Source organism: Crocodylus porosus, unplaced genomic scaffold (assembly GCF_001723895.1).
Source record: "Crocodylus porosus isolate Cpor-Errol unplaced genomic scaffold, CroPor_comp1, whole genome shotgun sequence".
NCBI classification, from domain to species: Eukaryota; Metazoa; Chordata; order Crocodylia; family Crocodylidae; genus Crocodylus; species Crocodylus porosus.
This window is the reverse complement of record NW_017728936.1, coordinates 8,020,223-8,040,015: the sequence shown is the minus strand read 5'-3', so window position 1 is coordinate 8,040,015 and position 19,793 is coordinate 8,020,223. Positions and strand designations below refer to the sequence as shown.

General features: G+C 50.1%; 1 protein-coding gene across 4 annotated transcripts in view; it reads left to right on the top strand.

Moving 5' to 3' along the window:
- Window positions 1-19,279, top strand: part of GRAMD1B (GRAM domain containing 1B) — a 176,051-nt gene extending 156,772 nt beyond the window's left edge. For all 4 annotated transcript variants that reach the window (XM_019547046.1, XM_019547045.1, XM_019547047.1 and 1 more), the window contains 12 exons: window positions 1,989-2,104; window positions 2,636-2,801; window positions 3,622-3,814; window positions 4,197-4,340; window positions 5,259-5,377; window positions 6,903-7,045; window positions 7,772-7,875; window positions 8,333-8,536; window positions 8,703-8,793; window positions 12,395-12,502; window positions 13,450-13,567; window positions 14,363-19,279. In XM_019547046.1, the coding sequence (XP_019402591.1) occupies window positions 1,989-2,104; window positions 2,636-2,801; window positions 3,622-3,814; window positions 4,197-4,340; window positions 5,259-5,377; window positions 6,903-7,045; window positions 7,772-7,875; window positions 8,333-8,536; window positions 8,703-8,793; window positions 12,395-12,502; window positions 13,450-13,567; window positions 14,363-14,452 (1,596 nt within the window). In that variant the 3' untranslated portion in view covers window positions 14,453-19,279. The remainder of the gene's footprint in view (window positions 1-1,988; window positions 2,105-2,635; window positions 2,802-3,621; window positions 3,815-4,196; window positions 4,341-5,258; window positions 5,378-6,902; window positions 7,046-7,771; window positions 7,876-8,332; window positions 8,537-8,702; window positions 8,794-12,394; window positions 12,503-13,449; window positions 13,568-14,362) is intronic.
- Window positions 19,280-19,793: the final 514 nt, after the last annotated feature.

Here is a 19,793-nt window from a genome sequence, read left to right as displayed (position 1 = left end):
GGACAGCCCAGGCACACGTTGGAGCAATGAGGGGTACAGGATGTGTTGGGTAGGGCTTGGACGAGTGGAGCTTCAAACCCACCAGACAGATGGAGCTGATTTGCAGCCTGGAGTGCCTCTGGCCTGATTAGCAGGCCGTGATGCTATAATGCACCGTGTGCTTCTGTCCTCGCGGCTGGAGTGAGGGCTCCTGGATGGAAGTGCGAGCGCTTGGAGATGTGCTCTGCGGTGCCATCGGAGCTTCAGCTCGCAGCCTACAAAGATTAACTGGAGTAGCAGCAAAACGCCTTGATTTCAGGACAGGGCAGCATGCAGAACAGTAGCCTTGTACTGAGCTTGGTGTCACCACCACATGTTGCTATTTAAACAACCTTATTGACACGCATAGCGAAAATCTGTAGCCTTTGGTTTCAAGGCTTGAAACAAACAGGAACTGAGATTTGGAGCAGTGCAGACAGGAAATACTTGAAGTGCTCTTTCCCTGAATTCAGGGTCTAGGGCTGATGAGAACGAGGGAGGGAGAAGCCAGCCAGGTCCCTTTGATAAGACATCTGAATTTCATAGCGTGTTGGAGAAGATGAACGTTTCCCTGGGTAAACATTTCCCGGTTGAGCCTTGACATATTCTGACTATTACTTCAACGCTATTAAACCCAAAGTTATCATGGCTTTTCCCGTCTCATCTCAACCAGCGCCAACTGGGAAAAATCCAACCCTATCAGATCCAGAAAAGCTCATTGGATTTCCCCCTCCCATCTCCAATTACTGAGAAATCTTTGTGGTCCGTTATTTAATTTCTCTTCAGAAGCAGACCAGCCCTTTATTGTCCGCAAGAAATCAAAGTCACAAGTGCCCGGCCCCTTGCCTCAATAACTGGAAGATGTTGATCAGACCGTGACCACTGATCTTCCCAGCTGGGCTGGGCTTTCCAGAGGGACATTCCTGGTATTTTTTTGTTTCTCCTCCAGGCTTGCGAGGCATGGGATATTTGCACAATGACACCCGGGGAATCAGCCTCTTCGGCATAACTCTCGCTTTGTCTTCGATTTACAAAAATATTTCTGTCCCCTCAGGACTGGCTTTTAACATGATTCTCAGAGGCTTTCAGTTGTGGGCAGCCTCCATTAAGAGAGCAATGTAGCCTGATAAAAGACCCAGAAATCTTTTATAGCGTCCATGGGAGGCACATTAATGGGAGCAGCACTGGTAGCACAAGAGAAGAAAATGTACATGAAGGAGAGAAGCTTCCTAAAAGAGAAAACCTCTTATCAGCACTATTTATTTATGGCTAGTGGTGCTTGATGTAGAGCAGCACCTGAGATGATACCAAAGCGGGCAGGATGAAAACTGGGCTCCTAAACCAGGCTGGTCCCTGCTCAGGCTAGGAGTATGCCTGCTGCCGGGCTTCAGTCACCTAATGCCGTGTGCCAGGGTCAGTGGAGCAGTCAGTCAGTCTTGCAGCAACCAGGGGTAGTTGCTAGAGAGAGGCTGACAACCCTGAAGCAGAGGGCACTATGCCATGGGAAGCACACTGCACGAGCCCTCAAGGGAGGACACAACCCTCCCCTGACAGTGAAAGGCCTGGCTTTAAAACACAGCTATCCTAAGGGACAGCAGCACTGTAAGAAACTGCTTCACACTATAACATTTCAAAGCTGCGGAGAATGGCGAGAAGCCTCCACAGGGCCTGAGAAAGCTGTGGGTTTACTGAATGTCAGCAAGGCTTTTCCTGGGGTTGGGCACCTGTTGGTAGGCAGTGATAATTAATGCTTAGAGCAGGGGAAAGAAGTGCTGGGAGTCCTCACTTCTTTTCACAGCGGTGCTGCTTTACTTGAGTCCAGCCCAGGGCATCTTGCACATTATTGAGTCATTGCTAGGGTAGCACTTTGAGGTGCGAAGTGCTGGATAAGTGCGAAGGGAGATGAATTCGTCAGTGTGGGGGGTTCTCAGGTGAAGCGTTGCATGGTTTTATCTTGTCTTCCCCTGTAGCCCTTGTGTCCAAAGGAGCTTTGGCACTTTGTCCATCAGTGTTACGGGAATGAACTGGGGTTGACGAGCGACGATGAAGACTACGTGCCTCCTGATGATGATTTCAACACGATGGGGTGAGTGAGCGTGCGAAGGTGAAGATGCACAAACACTGACAGCTCTTATAGAACGACAGGGCTCCGGTTCATGGCACGTCTCAGAGAACCATGAACGTCAGTGTACAACCAAGTGTTGGGTGAGGCCAGAAGTTTTGGCTGAGCACCTAACGTTTCAAATGCACCTTGTGCCCCCGTGTGCGTAGAGTCGTCACAGCTGTCCGTGGGAACTGAACTCAAGGCCTTCAACACTGCGGGCACTGTCCCCGAGCCTCGGAGTTCAAGGACGAATGCTGTTAGCGCTTAGCAAACAGCAGGCTGTCCCTGTCAGCAGGGCTTGCCACAGCAGGGAGACAGGACAGTGTATGGCAAGGCAGTGCTTCCCACTGCTGGAAGACCTCTGAGCTTCCTGCAACACGGGGCATGGACCCAAGCCATACTGGCGTGCACTCTTGCTGGGGACACCTCGGAAACCTTCCCATTCCGGTATTCCCTGTAGCCGTAGGGAGGCATGGAGGGTTGTGAACGCATGTCCACTGTCTGGGTTTGCAGTTACTGCGAGGAAATCCCCGTAGAAGAGAATGAGGTGAATGACAGCTCCTCTAAAAGCAGCATGGAGGCCAAGCCTGATGCAAGTCCACAGCTGCCCAAGAAGTCTCTCACATCTGGCACTGCCAGCACATTGACGTCCACAGGAAGCAGTGAAGCACCGGCCTCGGTACGTACCCACCCCTTGCCTCTACCCCAGCCCTCTGATCATGGCTGAGGACCAGACGGGTGCAGGCAGGTGGGAAGAAAGGCAGGCCGTGGCCCTGTGCATTGAGCGGACAGAGGCAGGATGCAGGCACGCCAGACTGCAGACATTGCAGGGAGCCTCCTGGGGAATACTGTTGTTCCAGTTCCTGGTTTATTTAGGCCTGTGTGATCCTTGTACCAGTCCCTTTCCCCAGCCTCTCCAGGACAGTTTTTATATTAACCAGCCTGTAACTGGCTGCTCAGGTCGCTGACAAAATAACAGCCTTCTTATGAAGGGGAACAAGCGGAACTTGCAGGCTGCCTGGAAGTGAATGAAACAGGGTTATTATATGATGGTAGTTACAAGTGCCTTCCTGTCTCTGATCCCAGGTTGGAGAAAACAGATTAGTGAAAGCAGATCAGGCTTTTCCTCTCCCCTTCTCAAAAGAATGTTGTTTTCCTTCCTGGCATCACTTCAGGGCAGACTTGCTTCAATGAAGCTGAACTCTGTGTTTTCTGCATGTGTAGGGCTTGTTTGGTGGCAATTGCAACATCATTCATGGGATGGGTTTTTCTTTTAAACAACCTTGGTGGTGTATTCACCCTGGTTTGGACTTGCTGTACTTCTGTGCCAGCATGCCCATCCACTTGTCTGCCCACACATAGCGCTGAGCCATCACGGGACACGTGGCTGTCCAGAGCTCTGAAAGTTGGCCCCAGTATTGATATATGTAGTTTGCAAAAGGGAAAAAAAACCCGCTCTCTGCAGTGGTCTCACTGCTGCCTTTCTGCCCCTGCCCTAGTTTGACGGTGTGCTGCCTGAGGAGGAGGAGGAGGCTGTGGCTGAGAGTCCCATAGAGAAGGAGCTGGCCATTGCCAACATCATAGGAGAGAAGATAGAGATCATTGCCCCTGTGAACTCCCCCTCACTGGACTTCAATGACAACGAGGACATCCCAACCGAGCTCAGCGACTCGTCAGAGACCCACGATGAAGGTGCTCAGTGAGGGCTGCTTCTGGGGTGTGTCATGCTGCCCTGTGCTATCTCTCCTTGGGGGTGCATGTGTGTGAGTGAGCAAGACAGGGAAAGGTGGGTGTGCCGCACCGTCTTCCTCATTAACACCAGGATGACATGTCTAACTCAGTATTCTGGGCTGGGGAAAGCCCACTCATGGGCCAGTTGATAGGATAATACAATCACCGCATGTGATTTGCTGCCCTTCTCCTGGGGCAGTTACTGCCCTGGACGTGTTACAAGAGAAGGACCTGGGTGCATCTCCTCTAGGCTTTCTCCTCTTCAGCCTGGATTAAATTGTATTCTTGGCCCTTCAAAAGTGCAGTCTTGGTCAGGAGATGCTTACCACTCCCTTCTCTGCAGGGGAGGTTCAGGCCTTCTATGATGATTTGAACGGCCGGCAGTATGTGAACGATGTGTTCAACTTCAGTGTGGACAAACTCTATGACCTGCTCTTCACTGACTCCCAGTTCCAGAGGGACTTCATGGAACAGCGTCGGTTTTCTGGTGAGACATGTTCCATCACAGCCCGTAGCACCGTACCCTATGCCCAGGGACTGATTAAGGCAGGATCTTCTGAGCACTAGCAGGCGAGGTGCCTGTCGAAGGGGCACCCCCACATCCTTCTGGAGGTTCTGCAACAAAATGCATGCACTTCTCAACTGGATGATGCGGTTGGGCTGCAAAAGCATTTGGAGAATGGGGCTGGGAGGATTGGCATGATCTGGCCAGCAGACACTAAGTCTTTGGAAGCCACAGACCCAGTTTTTAAGATGACGCTTTTGTCTCACGCCCAGCATGAGATACCGTGTCCCCAGTAGAAAACCACTCCAGCTCCACGTGCACGCAACAGAATAGCCCAGAAAGTCATTTGCAGCCTAGGAAGAGAGGGCTCCTTGGTACACTATAGTCTTTCCTTTCACTGAAAGGAAAGTGAGATTCAAAGGGTCCCCTTGCCCCTGCACTGGAAGGGGAAAAAACTCCCAGGCTTCCAAATCCAAATTCCTTCTACATGTAAAGCAATACAACAATGAGACTCTTTCTACATGTGCTCCCCCTCCCTCCGCAACTGGCAGGCATGCAGGACTTGGAAAGGTCAGTAAAATACTCATATAATGATATGTGAATGTTAGCACTGTCTGAGTGTGCCAGCTCGACAGGCCTGGAGACGAATGTCCTGATGTAACCCTGGGACAGGTACAACAAAGGCAGCAGTTTTCCCCAGTCCACTCCCCCCAGCACCAATGCGCCTCTGTCTCTAGAGGGACTATTGCTTGGGACATGAGAGCTGTGGTCAGCCTGCTGCGGGAGCCGCCTGCCATTCCTGTTGGGGTTGAGTATGTGGCTGCATCCCTTCTGGGAGCGGGGCGTGAGGGCTCTTCCTGCCAGTTCAGGAGTCTAACACAGTGGCCTTTCCCCTTCCAGAAATTATCTTTCATCCCTGGAAGAAGGAAGAAAATGGCAATCAGACCCGAGTGATCTTGTACACCATCACCCTCACCAACCCTCTGGCCCCAAAAACTGCCACTGTCACCGAGACTCAGGTATGAGGAAGTAGAGCAGGTGGGTGCCAGGCAAAGAGGGTCAGAGACTGACCGTCTCACACGCTGATCGGTGGGCCGAGCTCTCTGCCTCTCACCCTTCTTTCTCTTTGTCTTTTCTGTGGTACCATCGCCTACCTCTGTTTTCCCCTGCGTGCTTCCCTTGTATGTTATTTAAGCACCACTTGTTGGCTGCTAATCCCAATGGTCACAGCGCAGGCTATAACCCAGGTTAGGCCTGCAGTGGAGACAAACTTGTGCACCCTGTGTGCGCACAGTCCGGGGCCTGGGCCACGTACTAGGGTTAGCCACACTCAAAGCTCCTCTGCAGCAGCACAGCCCTCTTCTCTGCTGACAGAGTTGCCTCCCCTCTGCTGAGCAGTGGGCTGGATATGCATACGTGTAGACCTGTGACTCTCCACTAGGGTGTTAGGGCCACAAAGTCCTTGGAAAGGTGCCAGGAAGTCTGAAGAGAAAAGCAGGTAAGGGCAGGCTCAGGCTCTCCCTATTTGGCTGCTCCCCTGCCCCCACTAACCAGCCCCTCCGCAAGAAGGTAAGTATTGCGATAAATAAATCAGCTTTTGAAATGGGGGCTGCTCATTGCACAAAAGTTATGTGGAGTTCAGGGAGGGTTGCCTTAAGTCCGAGGGTGCCTGGAGTCCAAAAAGGTTGAGAGCCACTGGTGTAGACACTTCTGTGCCTACCACTAGCTCTTGCTCTCCCTTCAGCAGCTGGTGCCTTCCTTAAGCGCTCTTCTGGCCCAGCGGCTGGGGGAGCTGGGCAGAGCTCCCAAAGCTGGTGGGTATGCATAGACTCTAGCAGCCAGACAGCGGCAGCTGCTGTCTGTCTCCAGTTCTTCTGGCTGACACAGGCGAGTATAGACAAGGCTTCAGGCTCGCCATAGTATCCCAAGTGCAGGAACTAGCGCAGATACCTGATAGTAGATGGTTGGGCTCTCCATTCTCCCGCACCTTGCGCAGCCGGCTCTCCAAGCGAGGGTGAAAGGCTGCCGAACTGGGATGTTAACAGGTTCCACTTAGTCAGCACTAGCATAGATGGTCTTGCAAGGTGCAGGACAGTGGAGAACAGGCCCCTTTTTCTTCAGAATCAGTGATGCAATGCAGAGAAGTCCCCTGACCAGGCCTCATGCCGACAAATAATTGCCACTTGGGGTGTTGAAAACCATTAGTGGAATTCTTTGCTGGGTTTTTTCCCCTGTAAATTGTAAAGAGCTGTAGCTCGGCGAGAACAATTAGCACCCATCTGTATTGGAAGTCAGGTGCTGGCTTGCCTGATGCAAGGAACCAACCAAACTGCCTGAGCTCGGAGCATCATCACTGGATTTCTCATATCAAATCTGCTGTTGGAAAATACTGAGTTTAGTATATTGGTGCTTGTGAGCGTTCTGGCCAGGAGAGCTCAGCTGCTTGAGAAGGACTTAGACGCCCAAGGCCCACCCATACTTTGCAGTTCTGTTTGGCATTACTGTGACCAGACTAACCCCTGTCCTTTCCTCTGTTTCATGCAGACAATGTACAAAGCCAGCCAAGAAAGCGAGTGCTATGTGATAGATGCAGAGGTGCTAACCCATGATGTCCCCTACCACGATTATTTCTACACCATTAACCGTTACACTTTGACTCGTGTCGCCAAAAACAAAAGCCGACTCAGGTACAGTATCTATGGGGCTCTGCATTTATGAATAGCGCCTCCCCTCTAATGGTCTCACAGGCTTGTATAGAAACTAAAGGCTGAAAATCCTGCCCCATGGTGTGTCAAAGGAGGGTGAAGAGACCACAAGGAGCCACTGTTTTTGCCCCTTGTGAGCAAGACCTGTCTGTAGGGCAAGTTAAACAAGGTAGCTGTCTAATGCACTGGATCATGAGCACACAGAATAGCTGCAGCAAAGGTGTGGAGCCAGGGTGGGGAGATGGCCGTAACCCAACAAACCCCCTTTTCTCTGTCACAGAATATGTGGTTGCAGCATCAGCTTCTGGGTGCTGTGAACTGAAGCAGTGGCACTGTGACACCATCTCAGGGAGCAGGAGAGGGATCACAGGGGCGAGGCGGAGAATCAGACCCCCGGGCAGGGTAGGGCCAGGTGAATCTCAGAAGCTTTGGGGGTTCAGGTCTGGCTTGGACCAGCACCGTAGTTTAAATGGGTCTTTAAAATACTGAGTTTTCTCTCTCCCGGGCGGGGAGAGAGAATCTGGCTTGCTGGTTTGGTGCCCTAGTTCCCATCCGGATCCAGGGGGGCCGAAGCTACCATAGAAATACTGGGAGAGTGAAAAAGGTCATGCCTGGGGGATTTAGGAAAGGCTTACGGTGTGCCATAAGGAGGGCGGTGTTTAACGCACCAACTCAGGTGTGACTGCACTCTTTCTTGCCTTCCCTTAGGGTTTCCACAGAGCTACGTTACAGGAAGCAGCCGTGGGGGCTGGTGAAATCTTTCATCGAAAAAAACTTCTGGAGTGGCCTCGAAGACTATTTCCGTCATTTAGGTGAGAGCGGCAGTGGTGCCTGCTGCGGCAGGGACCCAGGGAGTGGGAAGCCCTGAAGTCCACAGGCACGTTTCCTGTGCACACGTGCCCTTATGGGAAGTCAGACTCCAGGCTTGGGATCTGGCCCTGGACCAGCGGGGATTGGATTCTGCAGCCAGATTTCATACCGGGTCAGCTGAGGTCATTACTGCCCTCTTTAGACCTGCATGTAAGATCTGTGGGCAATCACATCTCCTGCTCTAGCACAAGGACAGGTGGCCAGTGCCCAACGTTCGATCAGACGCATAACAGGCGTGCGTATAGTTTTATCACCCGCTGCAGGGACCAGCCCTGGGCCCTGCTAGAATGACCTAGAGCGGGCACTGGGCAGCAGCTGTGCCTTTGGAGGACCCCTAGTTCATTATAAAGGTGCCCTTGGATCAAGGGAGACTCAGTTATTAACCCGATTTCCCTGCAGAGAGTGAGCTGACCAAAACCGAGAGCATGTACCTGGCTGAGCTCCATCGACAATCCCCCAAAGAGAAGGTGAATAAGCAATCTACAGTGCGCCGGCGGAAACGGCCCCACGCTCACTTGCGGGTGCCACACCTGGAGGAAGTGCTGAGCCCTGTCACCACCCCCACCGACGAGGAGGTTGTACATCGAATCAAGCATGTGGCAGGTAGGGGGTTGGAGCTGGGCCTGTTGGGGTGTGGCTAGAGCCAGGTAGGGCATCAGGCCTTGGGGGATGAGGGGTGGGGGGTGTGACAGGGCCATGGAAGTGAGGGGAGGAAGGGACTCAAATGCTCCCTAGGATCATTTAACCACAGCAACCGGCTTCCCCTCAGGTTCCACTCAGACACGGCACGTCCCGGAGGAGAGTCCCGGTGGCTTCCACCTGCAGAGTGTCTCCAAACTGCTGCTCATTATCAGCTGTGTGTAAGTGCCTCCCTTTGCCCTCTCCACTTGCTCAGCATCTCTCCTCTAATCCTCCTGTCTCTGCCTTTTTTCTGCTCGCCCATCCCCTCTTCTCCGACTCCCCACCCCATTCCTGGTCTCCATTCCCAAGCTGGGAAGTGCCGAAAAGCCACAAAAGCAAAACGTAAATTAAATGGGCCTTTAAATGAAAAGTAGCCCTTTGTGAAAGGTTAGGTTTGGCTTTGCTCTGGCTGCAGGGCTGAGGCAGCTCTTGCTGGAGACGAGCCTATCCCAGATCCACCCCAGATTCTTTATCAGCTCCAGCACTCCCTGACCTTGCTCTCAACCAGGCAGAGCCCTGCATTTTTGTACGCTCCTGCCATCCCTGGGAGGTAGTTTGGCTGCTGTGTATGGGGAACAGGGCAGACTGTGTGCTGGGGAAAGGGCAGACTGGGTGGGAAGGTGGGGAAGCTATAGTCTGACGAGGGAGACTGAGGCCAGGGAAACTAATGGAGCCACTGAAAGAGCGACCAAAGTGTGGGAGCTGGAAGGAACAACGGGAGTGTTTCTGGAGGGCCAGGAATAAGCCAGGCTTCCTTCGCTGAACCCGGGGGATTTGGTTTAGATGTTTTGCAAAGAAGGGTTTTTCCAAGTCCTGCAGAGACTGTCGTGTTTAATTTAGACATTCAGAACCAGCTCCAGGTAACCCAGCAGTCGCCAGGAAAGGGAAAATGTGGTGCATGTGTCCTTTAAAACATTACTGTGGTGTAATAAGAAACTTGCTACCCCGCAGCAGCAGTGTGTTCAGCACCGTGGGCATTTATTGGATGTGCTAAGCCTGTTTCCTATTTATTCTCCTCTGATCAAGTCCAGGAGTGAAACCTACTTGCAAAGGGGCACATTCCAGGGCTGCGGAGAAATCCTCCCTTGGAAAGGAATGAGGCCACTTTGGAGGAGATTTCTAAGAAATAGGCAGATAAACTGATGAAGCAGGAAGATGAAAACAGAGGGTTTGGAGAGACCGAAACAGGTCAGCCTACTAGCTAGCGCAAGCAAGGTCAGGACTGTAGCTTCTATTCCTCACCCTGTTCCCTGGCTTCCTGACAGATGTCTTTGGTCTGTAAAACATGCATACCACTCAGTACCTGCCTCTTCAAGTCAGCTGGCCTGCTGGGGCATTCATTCATGCTCAGTGTGGGGACTCTGGAAGAAAAGGCACATACACAAGGTTGATACGTTATGAAGGATGTAGTAAGACATTCACAGAAGGAGAAATCCTAATGCCTAGGACTTAGCCTGATAGCCCAGTATTGGCTGAACCTGTTTGGAAAATGCAGCCCCTGCCTCAGATCTTTGCCTGAGATTCAAGCAAGTTCAGTGTAACACTTTGTCTGTGCTTCCTGGTCCCAGGTGGGACATGGGCCACAGATGTTTCCTGATTAACACAACTGCACCTTCTCCAGGAGGCAGAAGCTTCCTGCTGGGTGTGTCTCAGTAACTGGCACTCGGGCAGACAGCATCTGCTAGATCAGGGATAGGCAGGGGCACTTTCTATTGCCCTTCCCCAGTAACTTGCTGATTCCCCAGTAAGGTACTAGGAGGATCAGAATCGCCGTGCTTTTTTATTGGGGCTTCTGCAAGGATGAAACAGAGCGACGAGCTTGAAAACCAAACCCACAACTAGGCCTTTGAAGCCTTTTTGTCCACCCACAAAGGTTTGGGGCTAGTGGTAACCTCTTTAATAGAGTTCACCATTCCTGCTGTACTGCACATGAGCCCCTAGAAGGCAGCTATCAGGTCAGCGCTCTGCAGTTTGGCTTGCAAATGAAATGAAAGCCCAGCGCAGTAGCCAAGATGGAGCTGCGATGAAACACGAACGCCTCTTTATAGGGTTAAGTTATGAAAATCTATGTTCCCCATTGTGACTGATACAGACAAGGTTAATGGAATTGTGAGGGCTTTGGGTACATTTGGAAATAAGGGCACAAGCTTATTTTTGCACAGGCTTTCCCATGCGCCTTTGGAGCTTGTTCTAGGTTTCAGGTGCATGCCAAGAGCTTAGTGCATCCAGGGCATTTTATGTCAGAGGATGTCTCCAGTACCCTTGGGGTAGGAACCTCATTGGCAACATGGGGGAGAAGCGTTTCAGATCCAGGTAGTGGGAAAACTGGGCTTCAGTCTGATGGGCTCTGAAGCCACGTTGACCAGGAGAGGCTCAGAATCTGCAGGCTTTCGCCTGGACAGATGTGTTGGTCATAAAGCCAACACTGTCAGTTTGGCCCTTTTAACACAAAACAGGCAATGGGAAATAATGCTTCACATTTGCAAATTGTCTTTTTTTTTTCCCCCCAACCCAAAATTCTCATTGGGGGAGGCAGTTATGTTACCTGCCTTTATAGCAAGCCCACTGCTGTATGCATATTCAACAGCAGTGCTGATATTTCCAGTTAAACTAATCAGACAGCAGAAGGATGTTCCAGTGCCCCATCTCCTGGGTCAGCCTGATACATCCAACAATTCAGGTAGAAAAGTGCAAAGGTTCAGTGTGCAACAATCCTGGTTGATAGGCTTCCAGAGAGAGCTGCCTGTTGGGGAGGACTTAGCTGCAACCGATTGGACGCCTTTCAGTGCGGTACACCAGAGATCAAAGTGTCCATGACATGGTCAGACTCCTGTGCACTGCCAGTTGCAAGCAGACAAAACCCTCTGCCAGGAAAACGGGCTGCTCCCCAGTCTCCGGAGCCACGGGGGTGTTTCCGGACAGCCCTAAGCGTGTTCATTTGGAGTCTCTGCTGAAGTGCTGATGCAGCCAATAACTATGAGAACTGCATGTTGCTAGCCAGAGCCTGGGTTGATGTGCTCTGCCATGGGCTTCCTCTTACACAGTGTAGTGCCAACAGTGAGAGAGACTTTTGCAACTCGCTGTGTGGATTCATAACCCTAGCAGGTGAACTGCCCCGTGTGCTGGCAGGAGACACTTGGGAGCTACCTTCCCACTAGGGGGAAAAAAAAGCATCGTCCTTGGCTGCAGGTGCATGGGCATTTATTCTCCTCTAGTTCTTCTCCTCCCTCTGCCCTTTTCTTGCCTTCTCTTGTGTATTTCATGTACCTCCCAGGACCCCATCCCCACCCACTCCCAGTTTCTTCCGTCTCTGTGCTGGTCTGTTTCTAACCTGCAGCTCCTCCATCTTTTCTCTTTCCTGCTCCCATTAGGATTTGTTTCAGGTACTGTCTCTTTTTTACCTCTTTACTCTCCTGTTTTTCACCTGCCTTTGTTCAGCGTCCACTTTATCCAACCACAAAGCTTGGTCTGTGTATTGTCCAGTCTGGGCTGTCAAGTCTCACCTGTTGATCTGTCCTTGATTGTGTCTCTCTTGCAATTCTCTCCCTGTCTGTCTCAAAGCAAAGCTCCAAGCCCCAAGCACACACTCCTGCTTCTGACAAAACTCCCATGCATCTCAGCTGACGAATGGGCTGACTGAGGCAGCAAGGCCCAGAACCCGATTTAGAAATGGGCTTGAGTTGCATCATCAGGGGAGTTCCCCTTTGCGGGGGTCGGGAAGGGAGCAGAGTATGGGAAGCCTCCCTTTAATAGGTGCCTTTTGCTTTCTCTCCTTCCCAGTTTGGTGCTGTTGGTAATTCTTAATATGATGCTGTTCTACAAACTCTGGATGTTGGAATACACCACCCAGACCCTCACTGCATGGCAAGGCCTGCGGCTACACGAAAGGTAACGTGGCATCGGCTTTCTCTGTGCCCCCACTGCTCTGTTCTTGCAAACGTTGCAAGCTTTTCCTGATCTCTGCGGCGTAGAGGTGCCCTGGTGCCGTCTTTCCAGCCTTATACACTATAGCGGTCAGTGGACACACTGTGGTCATAAAGTGGTTGGATAAGTGGTGCTAATGAATAGCTGCAGTAAGGGAAAGGGAGGCAAAGGTCTTAGCTCTGAGGAGGATTGTGAGATGTGCAGGAGTTGAAGACTCTGTTCCTTTCCAGGCTTTATGAATGACTGCTGTGGTCCCTCCAGTAGTCTCCTTCTGGGGTTTCATTTCCTCCTCTACTGCACTGAGTAACAGGGGACCCCCCCCCCCCCCCTTACCTGGCTGTGGGATCGTGGAACACAATACATTTTTGCAGAAAAAAAAATTTCAAGATAATTGAATTGAGGTTTGGGCAAATTGTTACAGAATCAGGGGTTGAAAGAGGAAAAGGCAGGGATGAGGCAGCGGTTTGTGCGCCCCAAGAATGCTGGTTGTCATGCAACATAAAAAGGCATATGAAAATTGTATCCAGGACCAAAGTTTTTAAAGTATCTCGGGCGCCAGGGAATGCAAATCATCTGGATTTTCCATGAGACTTGAGCTCTTAAGTGCCTAGGATGTTTTCGATAGTGAGACTAAGGGGCTTGTCCTTGGGCGACACTTGGAAAATGTAAATCCATATTAACCTAAGGTTGTGAACTAAAGTGAGTTAGTTAAACCACATTTGGCCCCCTGCATGGGCATTTTCTTACAAAATGAATCACCTTAGCATGGTGTAGCTCATTTGGAATGAAGGCCGTTTTAATTTGAATAAGCCTATACGCACAGGAACACGATGCGGTTTATCTAGCCACCCCGCCAACAGCAAGTGCCTTTGTAAAGCCACTTCATTTTGCATTTTGTGTGTCCCTGGCAGGTTACCCCAGTCCCAGACAGAGTGGGCCCAGTTACTAGAATCTCAGCAGAAGTATCATGACTCAGAGCTGCAGAAATGGCGCGAGATCATCAAATCCTCAGTGATACTTCTAGACCAGGTGAGAATGACCAGGAGTATCCATTTCCTGAACACTCCCCCACTCACCCTGCTTTGTCTCCATATCTTGCTTCCTTTCCTCCATTGTTTCTTGTCTTGCTATCTCCACATACACACTTTAGGCCCCATATCAAACAGGACGAGGGCAAGCAGTCATTTAAGGCTGCTCAAGGTAAGACTAAACAGACTTATATGGTAGGCCAGAGAACAGGAGCTAGGGGATCTAGAGACCAGGTTTGGAAAGCTTGAACTGTTTGGTCCATTTAACCCTTCTCAGTCCCTCAGCAGAATAGATAACCTGGGTGCCTTGCAGATTTTCTGTGTGTGACTCTTTCCATTGAGATGAGGGAGAGGGGAGCTGCTCTTTGGGCGCATTAGAAATCCCTCTGAACTTCAAAACAGGAAGACAGTGTCCTTCAGAAAAAAAGCCTCCCCAGTTTCTTTGTTGGTTGGACTCCACTACAGAGAGACGGCTGCCTGTACAGACTGTGAATTTGGAACGTGCTTTGGGATGAAAGGTGCACAGGGCTATGTGTCCGTCTTTCTGAGCCCCAGTCCCTTGCCAGCTCTCTGTGCGCTGATTCTCTGCCTATCCATTTCTCAGTCCCTGTCTTGCTGCCAACTTCCACCATATCCCAGTCCAGGTGCTTGGGTGCCAGGTGAACAAGTGCAATTAGAAACCTTAAACAGACAGATAAGTCCTGTGGGTACACTGATAAGTAGATAAAAGCCACAAGCTGCAGTGCTTGCTTGACTTTACAGCAGTGACACGTATGAGGCCTATTTTATCTTGCAGATGAAGGATTCACTAATAAACCTTCAGAACGGCATTGGTTCCCGTGACTATGGGTCGGACCCAGAGGAGAAAAGGAAGCGCTTCCACTAACAGGCAGGAACACAGGAGGCCAGAGGATTGTGTGCAATATGTGTATATAGAATATATAAATATATATATATAAATATATATATATATATATACACACACAGAATATAAATATATATATATATATTATATACAGATTTTAAGAGAAAAAAGCCTATGTATTGAGGAGGAGTGGGTGCCGACCTCCAACACTGGCTGAAATGGAGCGTCTTTGGGGTAGAATTGGGATGTAGTGGGGGGAGGGCTGTGCTCTCCCAGCACCTTGGTGCCATCAGGGGAGACCACAGCTTGCGCTCACCTAGGCCCTCGCACCTCTCTTCTGTAGAGTCCTGTCTAGTTGTCTGTCTGTTGTATTTGTTCATTTTAAAAGGGAAGAATTGGAGCAAACGTCCTGCTCATCCCTGCGTGTGAGGGCCCCCGAAGGACCCGCAGGTGTATAAAGGGGGCACTGTCAACTTCACCCTGCTCCACTAAGGACAGGGGCTTCACTACTGCCATCAGTCCCTAGTGCATTCAGCTGCCTGTTAATGAGGAGAGTTGCACAAGGACTGAACCTGCTCCATAGAGAGTGGGGCTTGTTTGGAGCCATCCCCAAGGACTCTGTGGCAGGGAAACCCTTTGGCTTCAGCCCAGGTTCACTCAGTGGAGCACAGAAACCTACCAAATTGAATCAAATCCTTGTGAGAATGCTCTGTGCTTCATTATTGCTAAAGGAAATGGGGGTTGCTGTGGGCTGTTCATTCAGATCTACCTGGGTGTCACTCTGCTTCCATCAGCAGAGTTCAGCCAGCCACGAATTGGGTTCTTTGCGGCATGACAGTGTCCCCTTTACATGCTCTGTAGTTAGCTCAGCCCTCCACGTACTTGAGTCCCCATTAATAAGCCATCCCTATGCGAAGCAACTGCAGCTGTGCTGAAAGGGCTATATCTGTGCTGCTCTCCCCAGTGGGGAGAGCGGTTGATTTAAATGGACCCCCACTTGGGAAAGCACCCTGGTATTTATTTTTGTTATTCACTTTCCAATCCCTCTTCTGCCAAAAACAGAAAACCATGGGCTGTATCTTGGGACCAAGCGCTGGTGCTTAGCAAGGGTCCTGGAACTCATACTCCTTGGCACTGACACCTCCCTCCCCACCCTGCCCTAGGAGGGAATGAGGGCATTCTGCATGCGCCTGCATACACTGGCTTCATCTCACCTCTGATGGCCACTTGTATGCAGAGGGAGCAGCTTTCCTTAAAATAAATAAAAAGAAGAAAACCTTGATGGCAATAAACCATACGGCTGTTTCTGGCCCAGGGACCTACCCACCCTGCCGTTGCATGGCTGATACTTGGAGAGGGTAGGAACGGGGATGGGGACCAGTCGTTATATAAAGAGGGCTCTTATTGAGGAAGGTTTGGGGAGTTGAAAGGCTGCGCCCTTAGCGTGAGGCAAAGTGGGTCTAAAGCAGGGCAGCTACAGGAGGGTCCACAGAGCAGGCTTAGATGCTTACAGTTGTGTGTGAATGTTACATTTAATTTATTTTTAAAGTTTATTTCAAATGCTGAAATTTTTGGCTTGCAAATCTGAAGCCAGTATTGACCAGGGGAAGAAACCAGAGGACTGTGCTGAATGTGGACTGTGTTTTAGTGGGGTGGCCGTCTGCTCTGGTGACTAATGCACGGTTTCCTGTCTTGCCGACCAGGTGGATTAGCTGGTCTGTGAAGCCCTCTAGCTCCACCTTGTCTGACACTGGAAGAATATCCCGACTTCTTCACTAAGGTGGGAGCACCTGGTCCATCACCCCAGTTAGGGACAGTTTCATGGACCAGCTGAGGTAGCCAGTCTGTTCCTGCATGCGCTGAGGCAGCAGGGAACGAGCACTGGTGGGTCACCAGGCTTCCCTGCGGCATGAGGACCTGCCCTCCACAGTTGGTGAACCTGGGAGGAGTGTGTGGGACTAAGCTATTTCCCCATGGCTTTGTCGTCTAGGTTGGCTGGAGGCTTTTAGTGTCATTTGTGACCTATGATTCTGTGAACAAACTAACTGTGAAATTTCTCATAAGCAAAGGGGAGGTCAGGCTGTCAAAAGGGAGTGGAGAGAGCAAGAACAGGACAGATACGTGCCTGGGCACCAAGGGATTGCTATAACTTATTGTATTTATGATTATTTATTTAACTTAATGCTGCTCACTACTGTACAGCTCCCTAGCATTTCCCTGATGAACCAGAAACTGCTGGTGCAGTGCTTAGGTGTAGAGCAATACAGAGCCCTAGGATGTGTGGGAGGAAAAAAGCAAAGATGGGGCAGGTGCTGCTGGGGTGGGTGGCCTGTGCTAAGGACAGAAAGTCTGAGCTCGTCAGAGGAGGCAGCACCCTGGTTGAGAAGGGGCTGCTTTCCCCTATTGCTCTGCGTTTGGTTTTCTCCCGCAACTGCCCTGCCTCTGGTTCCCTCTTCTCTTGAGTTTAATCAGGAGGACAGCGGGGAGCTGGGTGGTTGCTGCCCTAGCTGTGCCAGGGGAAACCCTGGTTCCTGCAAGCACAGTTGGCATCTCAGCCTCTGTAACTGAGCGTGCAGATCTGCCAAGAGGTGCTGGAACCTGTCCGTCTGTTCAGGCCACAAATAATCGTCACTGGGGGGCTGGACCCAGTGATCTCACAGGGTCCCTTCCAGCCCTTAACTTCTGTGAATCTGTCCTAATCTCTCAGTCCTAATCTCCAGCCAGGTAGAGGGAAAAGACCTGTTTGCCCTGCTCATTTGGTCAGAAGCACAGCTTTGGGGGTTTGTTTAATCTAGTTCTACATCCCAAACACCACAGTTTTCTCCAAGGAGACTGGTTCTGTAGGCAGGTAGATCAGGGAGTCTGGTCTACATGCAGATTTGCACAGCTTTAGATAAACTGGTGCATCCTCTCATGAAGCCGTTTACATCAGTTTACATGTGGTTAACTTAACTTGAGCCAGCAAATTCGTAGGTGGAAGCTTAATTACTACAGACTAGGCTTAAGCGGATATCCAAGTCTCCATGCATAAGGTTATTCCAGTTAAAACAAGTCAAACCCTTAGTAAAACAAAAATATGGCTGCTTATAGACAAGCCCTCAGGGTCAGGAGCTGATTCTGTTCCTCAGCATTGGTGTTTGCCTCTCTCTGATGCCTAGTTATATAATAAGTCTCATGGCTCACCAAAAATAATTCTCCCTGCCTCTCGGCGGGCAGTGTATTGTTACACTTTGTCTTTTAGGTCAGTGCTAAGTTTCAGGCAGTTTGGGGTTTTTTTTTTTTGAGACCTGCCTTCACCTCCTCCACTCGACACAGGCCCCTGTTAGGGGTTTTCTTGCCCTTTGGGATCCTTTAAAAAGTCCAGGCTGTGATGTTTATGGTTCAATGCCTTTAATAATCCAGCAGCTCTACTGGTAAAACAGGGACTGACTTGAAGGGTGTAATCAGGAAGGGAGAGCTCTACTGCCTTTGCAGCATTGCAAGCCTGGATAAAGTGAAGGTTAGTGTTCACCCACCCCAGGGTCTTCAGTAGGCACATGCTTTGCACAAATGTCTTGCCATATTTATTTCTCTGCTGACCAGGTCATGGTGATGCTCTGCCCTACCCCTGAAAACCCTGACCCTTCTGCTGTTGATGACAGCTCGGTTTCACAGGCAGAATGCTTTGTTTTTCATGTCCAGTGTCTGCTGCAGAAAGGGTTTCTCTTCCCACTCCAACTAATGCAGTAGCCAAATGCAATTAATGCAAACTAATTGCAGCAGCTAATGGCCTAAATAGTACTGTGTAAGATGCTGCATGCAGGGAGGGACACTTATATACGTGACAGTGGCTCTTGGCACTAACCCTTCTATGTGTGGAAAAATGGACCTTTTTTGGTAAGCCCAGGTTTCAGATTTGAACGTATAAATTAGGTATCTACATTCTGCCTGCGCTGGAGAAATGGGCCGCAGCTGTGGAGAAGTGAGCCTCACACTGTGTGGGTGTCAGGTTTGTAGGCGAGTTAAGCATGCATGCAGCATTGGTGTTGGAGACAGGAGGGGTCCAACAGGCTTACGCTCATTTTAAGCAGCATGTTTTCAAGTTTGTCTAAGACGGGCACAGCTGGGCATGCTGAATTCCTACTGGAAGAGAAGAGTACATAAAGCAGTGGGTACAATCAGCCAGTGTACAGCTGCTTATAGGGCAACCACACTTTTAGTAAGTTCTTTTAACCTTTAGAGGTAATACAGGGCTGGCATTATCCAGAGCCTGCTCTGACAGGCCCAAGCCACTGCCTGATGCAATTAATAAGTCATTGGATTAAAAAAAAAAAGGACAGATGACAGTAAGGCTTCAGGCTGGAACCCAGAACCTTGTTCCTTTTCAGGCTAAAAGCTACTTTCGCTAAGCCTCACACCCTCTGCCTTCTCCCTTTCTCCTGGCCTCGCACATCTCCATTGCTTGGCTCCCCAAAGCACAAGTTTCAAAAGGCACATTGACTTTCCAGTCAGCTGCTGCAACCCCACCAAAGGTCAGGCATTAACCAGCTAATTCTCCAGAGTGACAAATGGTCAAACCCACTCTGGGTAAGGGGACCCCATGACTCTGCCACCCTGGCACATGCACCGACCACTCAGTTTTAAGACGAGAAAATCTTCTTCCTCCTTCTCCATTTAACACCTGCTAATCATGGTTTTCTTGCTGCCTACATTTTCTGAACTTAAGACACAGGTACAGGTCCAGAATAGGTGTTTGTACATGTCTAGGTATGTAGCTGGCCCATGCGCAGCCTACTGCATGCACATTTCTACATCCACAGCGCAGGAGTAATAGAATCATTTGGGCATAAGTACCATTTTTTATACTTGCACAATTAAAAAGCTCCTATTTAGACGCACAAAGGGCACTATATCTCCACCCTTAGCGCATGTGGATATCTTGATTTTGGACTGTATTTGTTAATGATAATGTTAGTATCTAAACCTGCAGTCAGCACCCCATGTTTGCCACTGGTAAAACTGCACTGCAGTTTTAACTACCCCATCGCACTTGGAACCGATTATCTATCTCCCTAGGTCTCCTTTCTGCAAGGGGATCTTGGAGATGTACATCACGTCTCCATTAGCATTTAGGTTCACGCACGTCTACGGCTTATTTTTCTTGTAGAGGTTAAAGGAAGAGGTGGGGTTTTGCTGCTTTGGCTTTCCTAGTCTGAGAGCTGCTCTCCTGCAATATTGCTGCTGCGATTAAATGAAGTGATTTTTCCACCTCAGTAAAAACGTCAGTGATGTGGGGCCTAATTGTTCTCTTATGTAGAGCCATACAGTTCCATAAGCTGCAAAGTATAGCTCTTTTGCCAAATTATAGCACACAAGTGTGTGG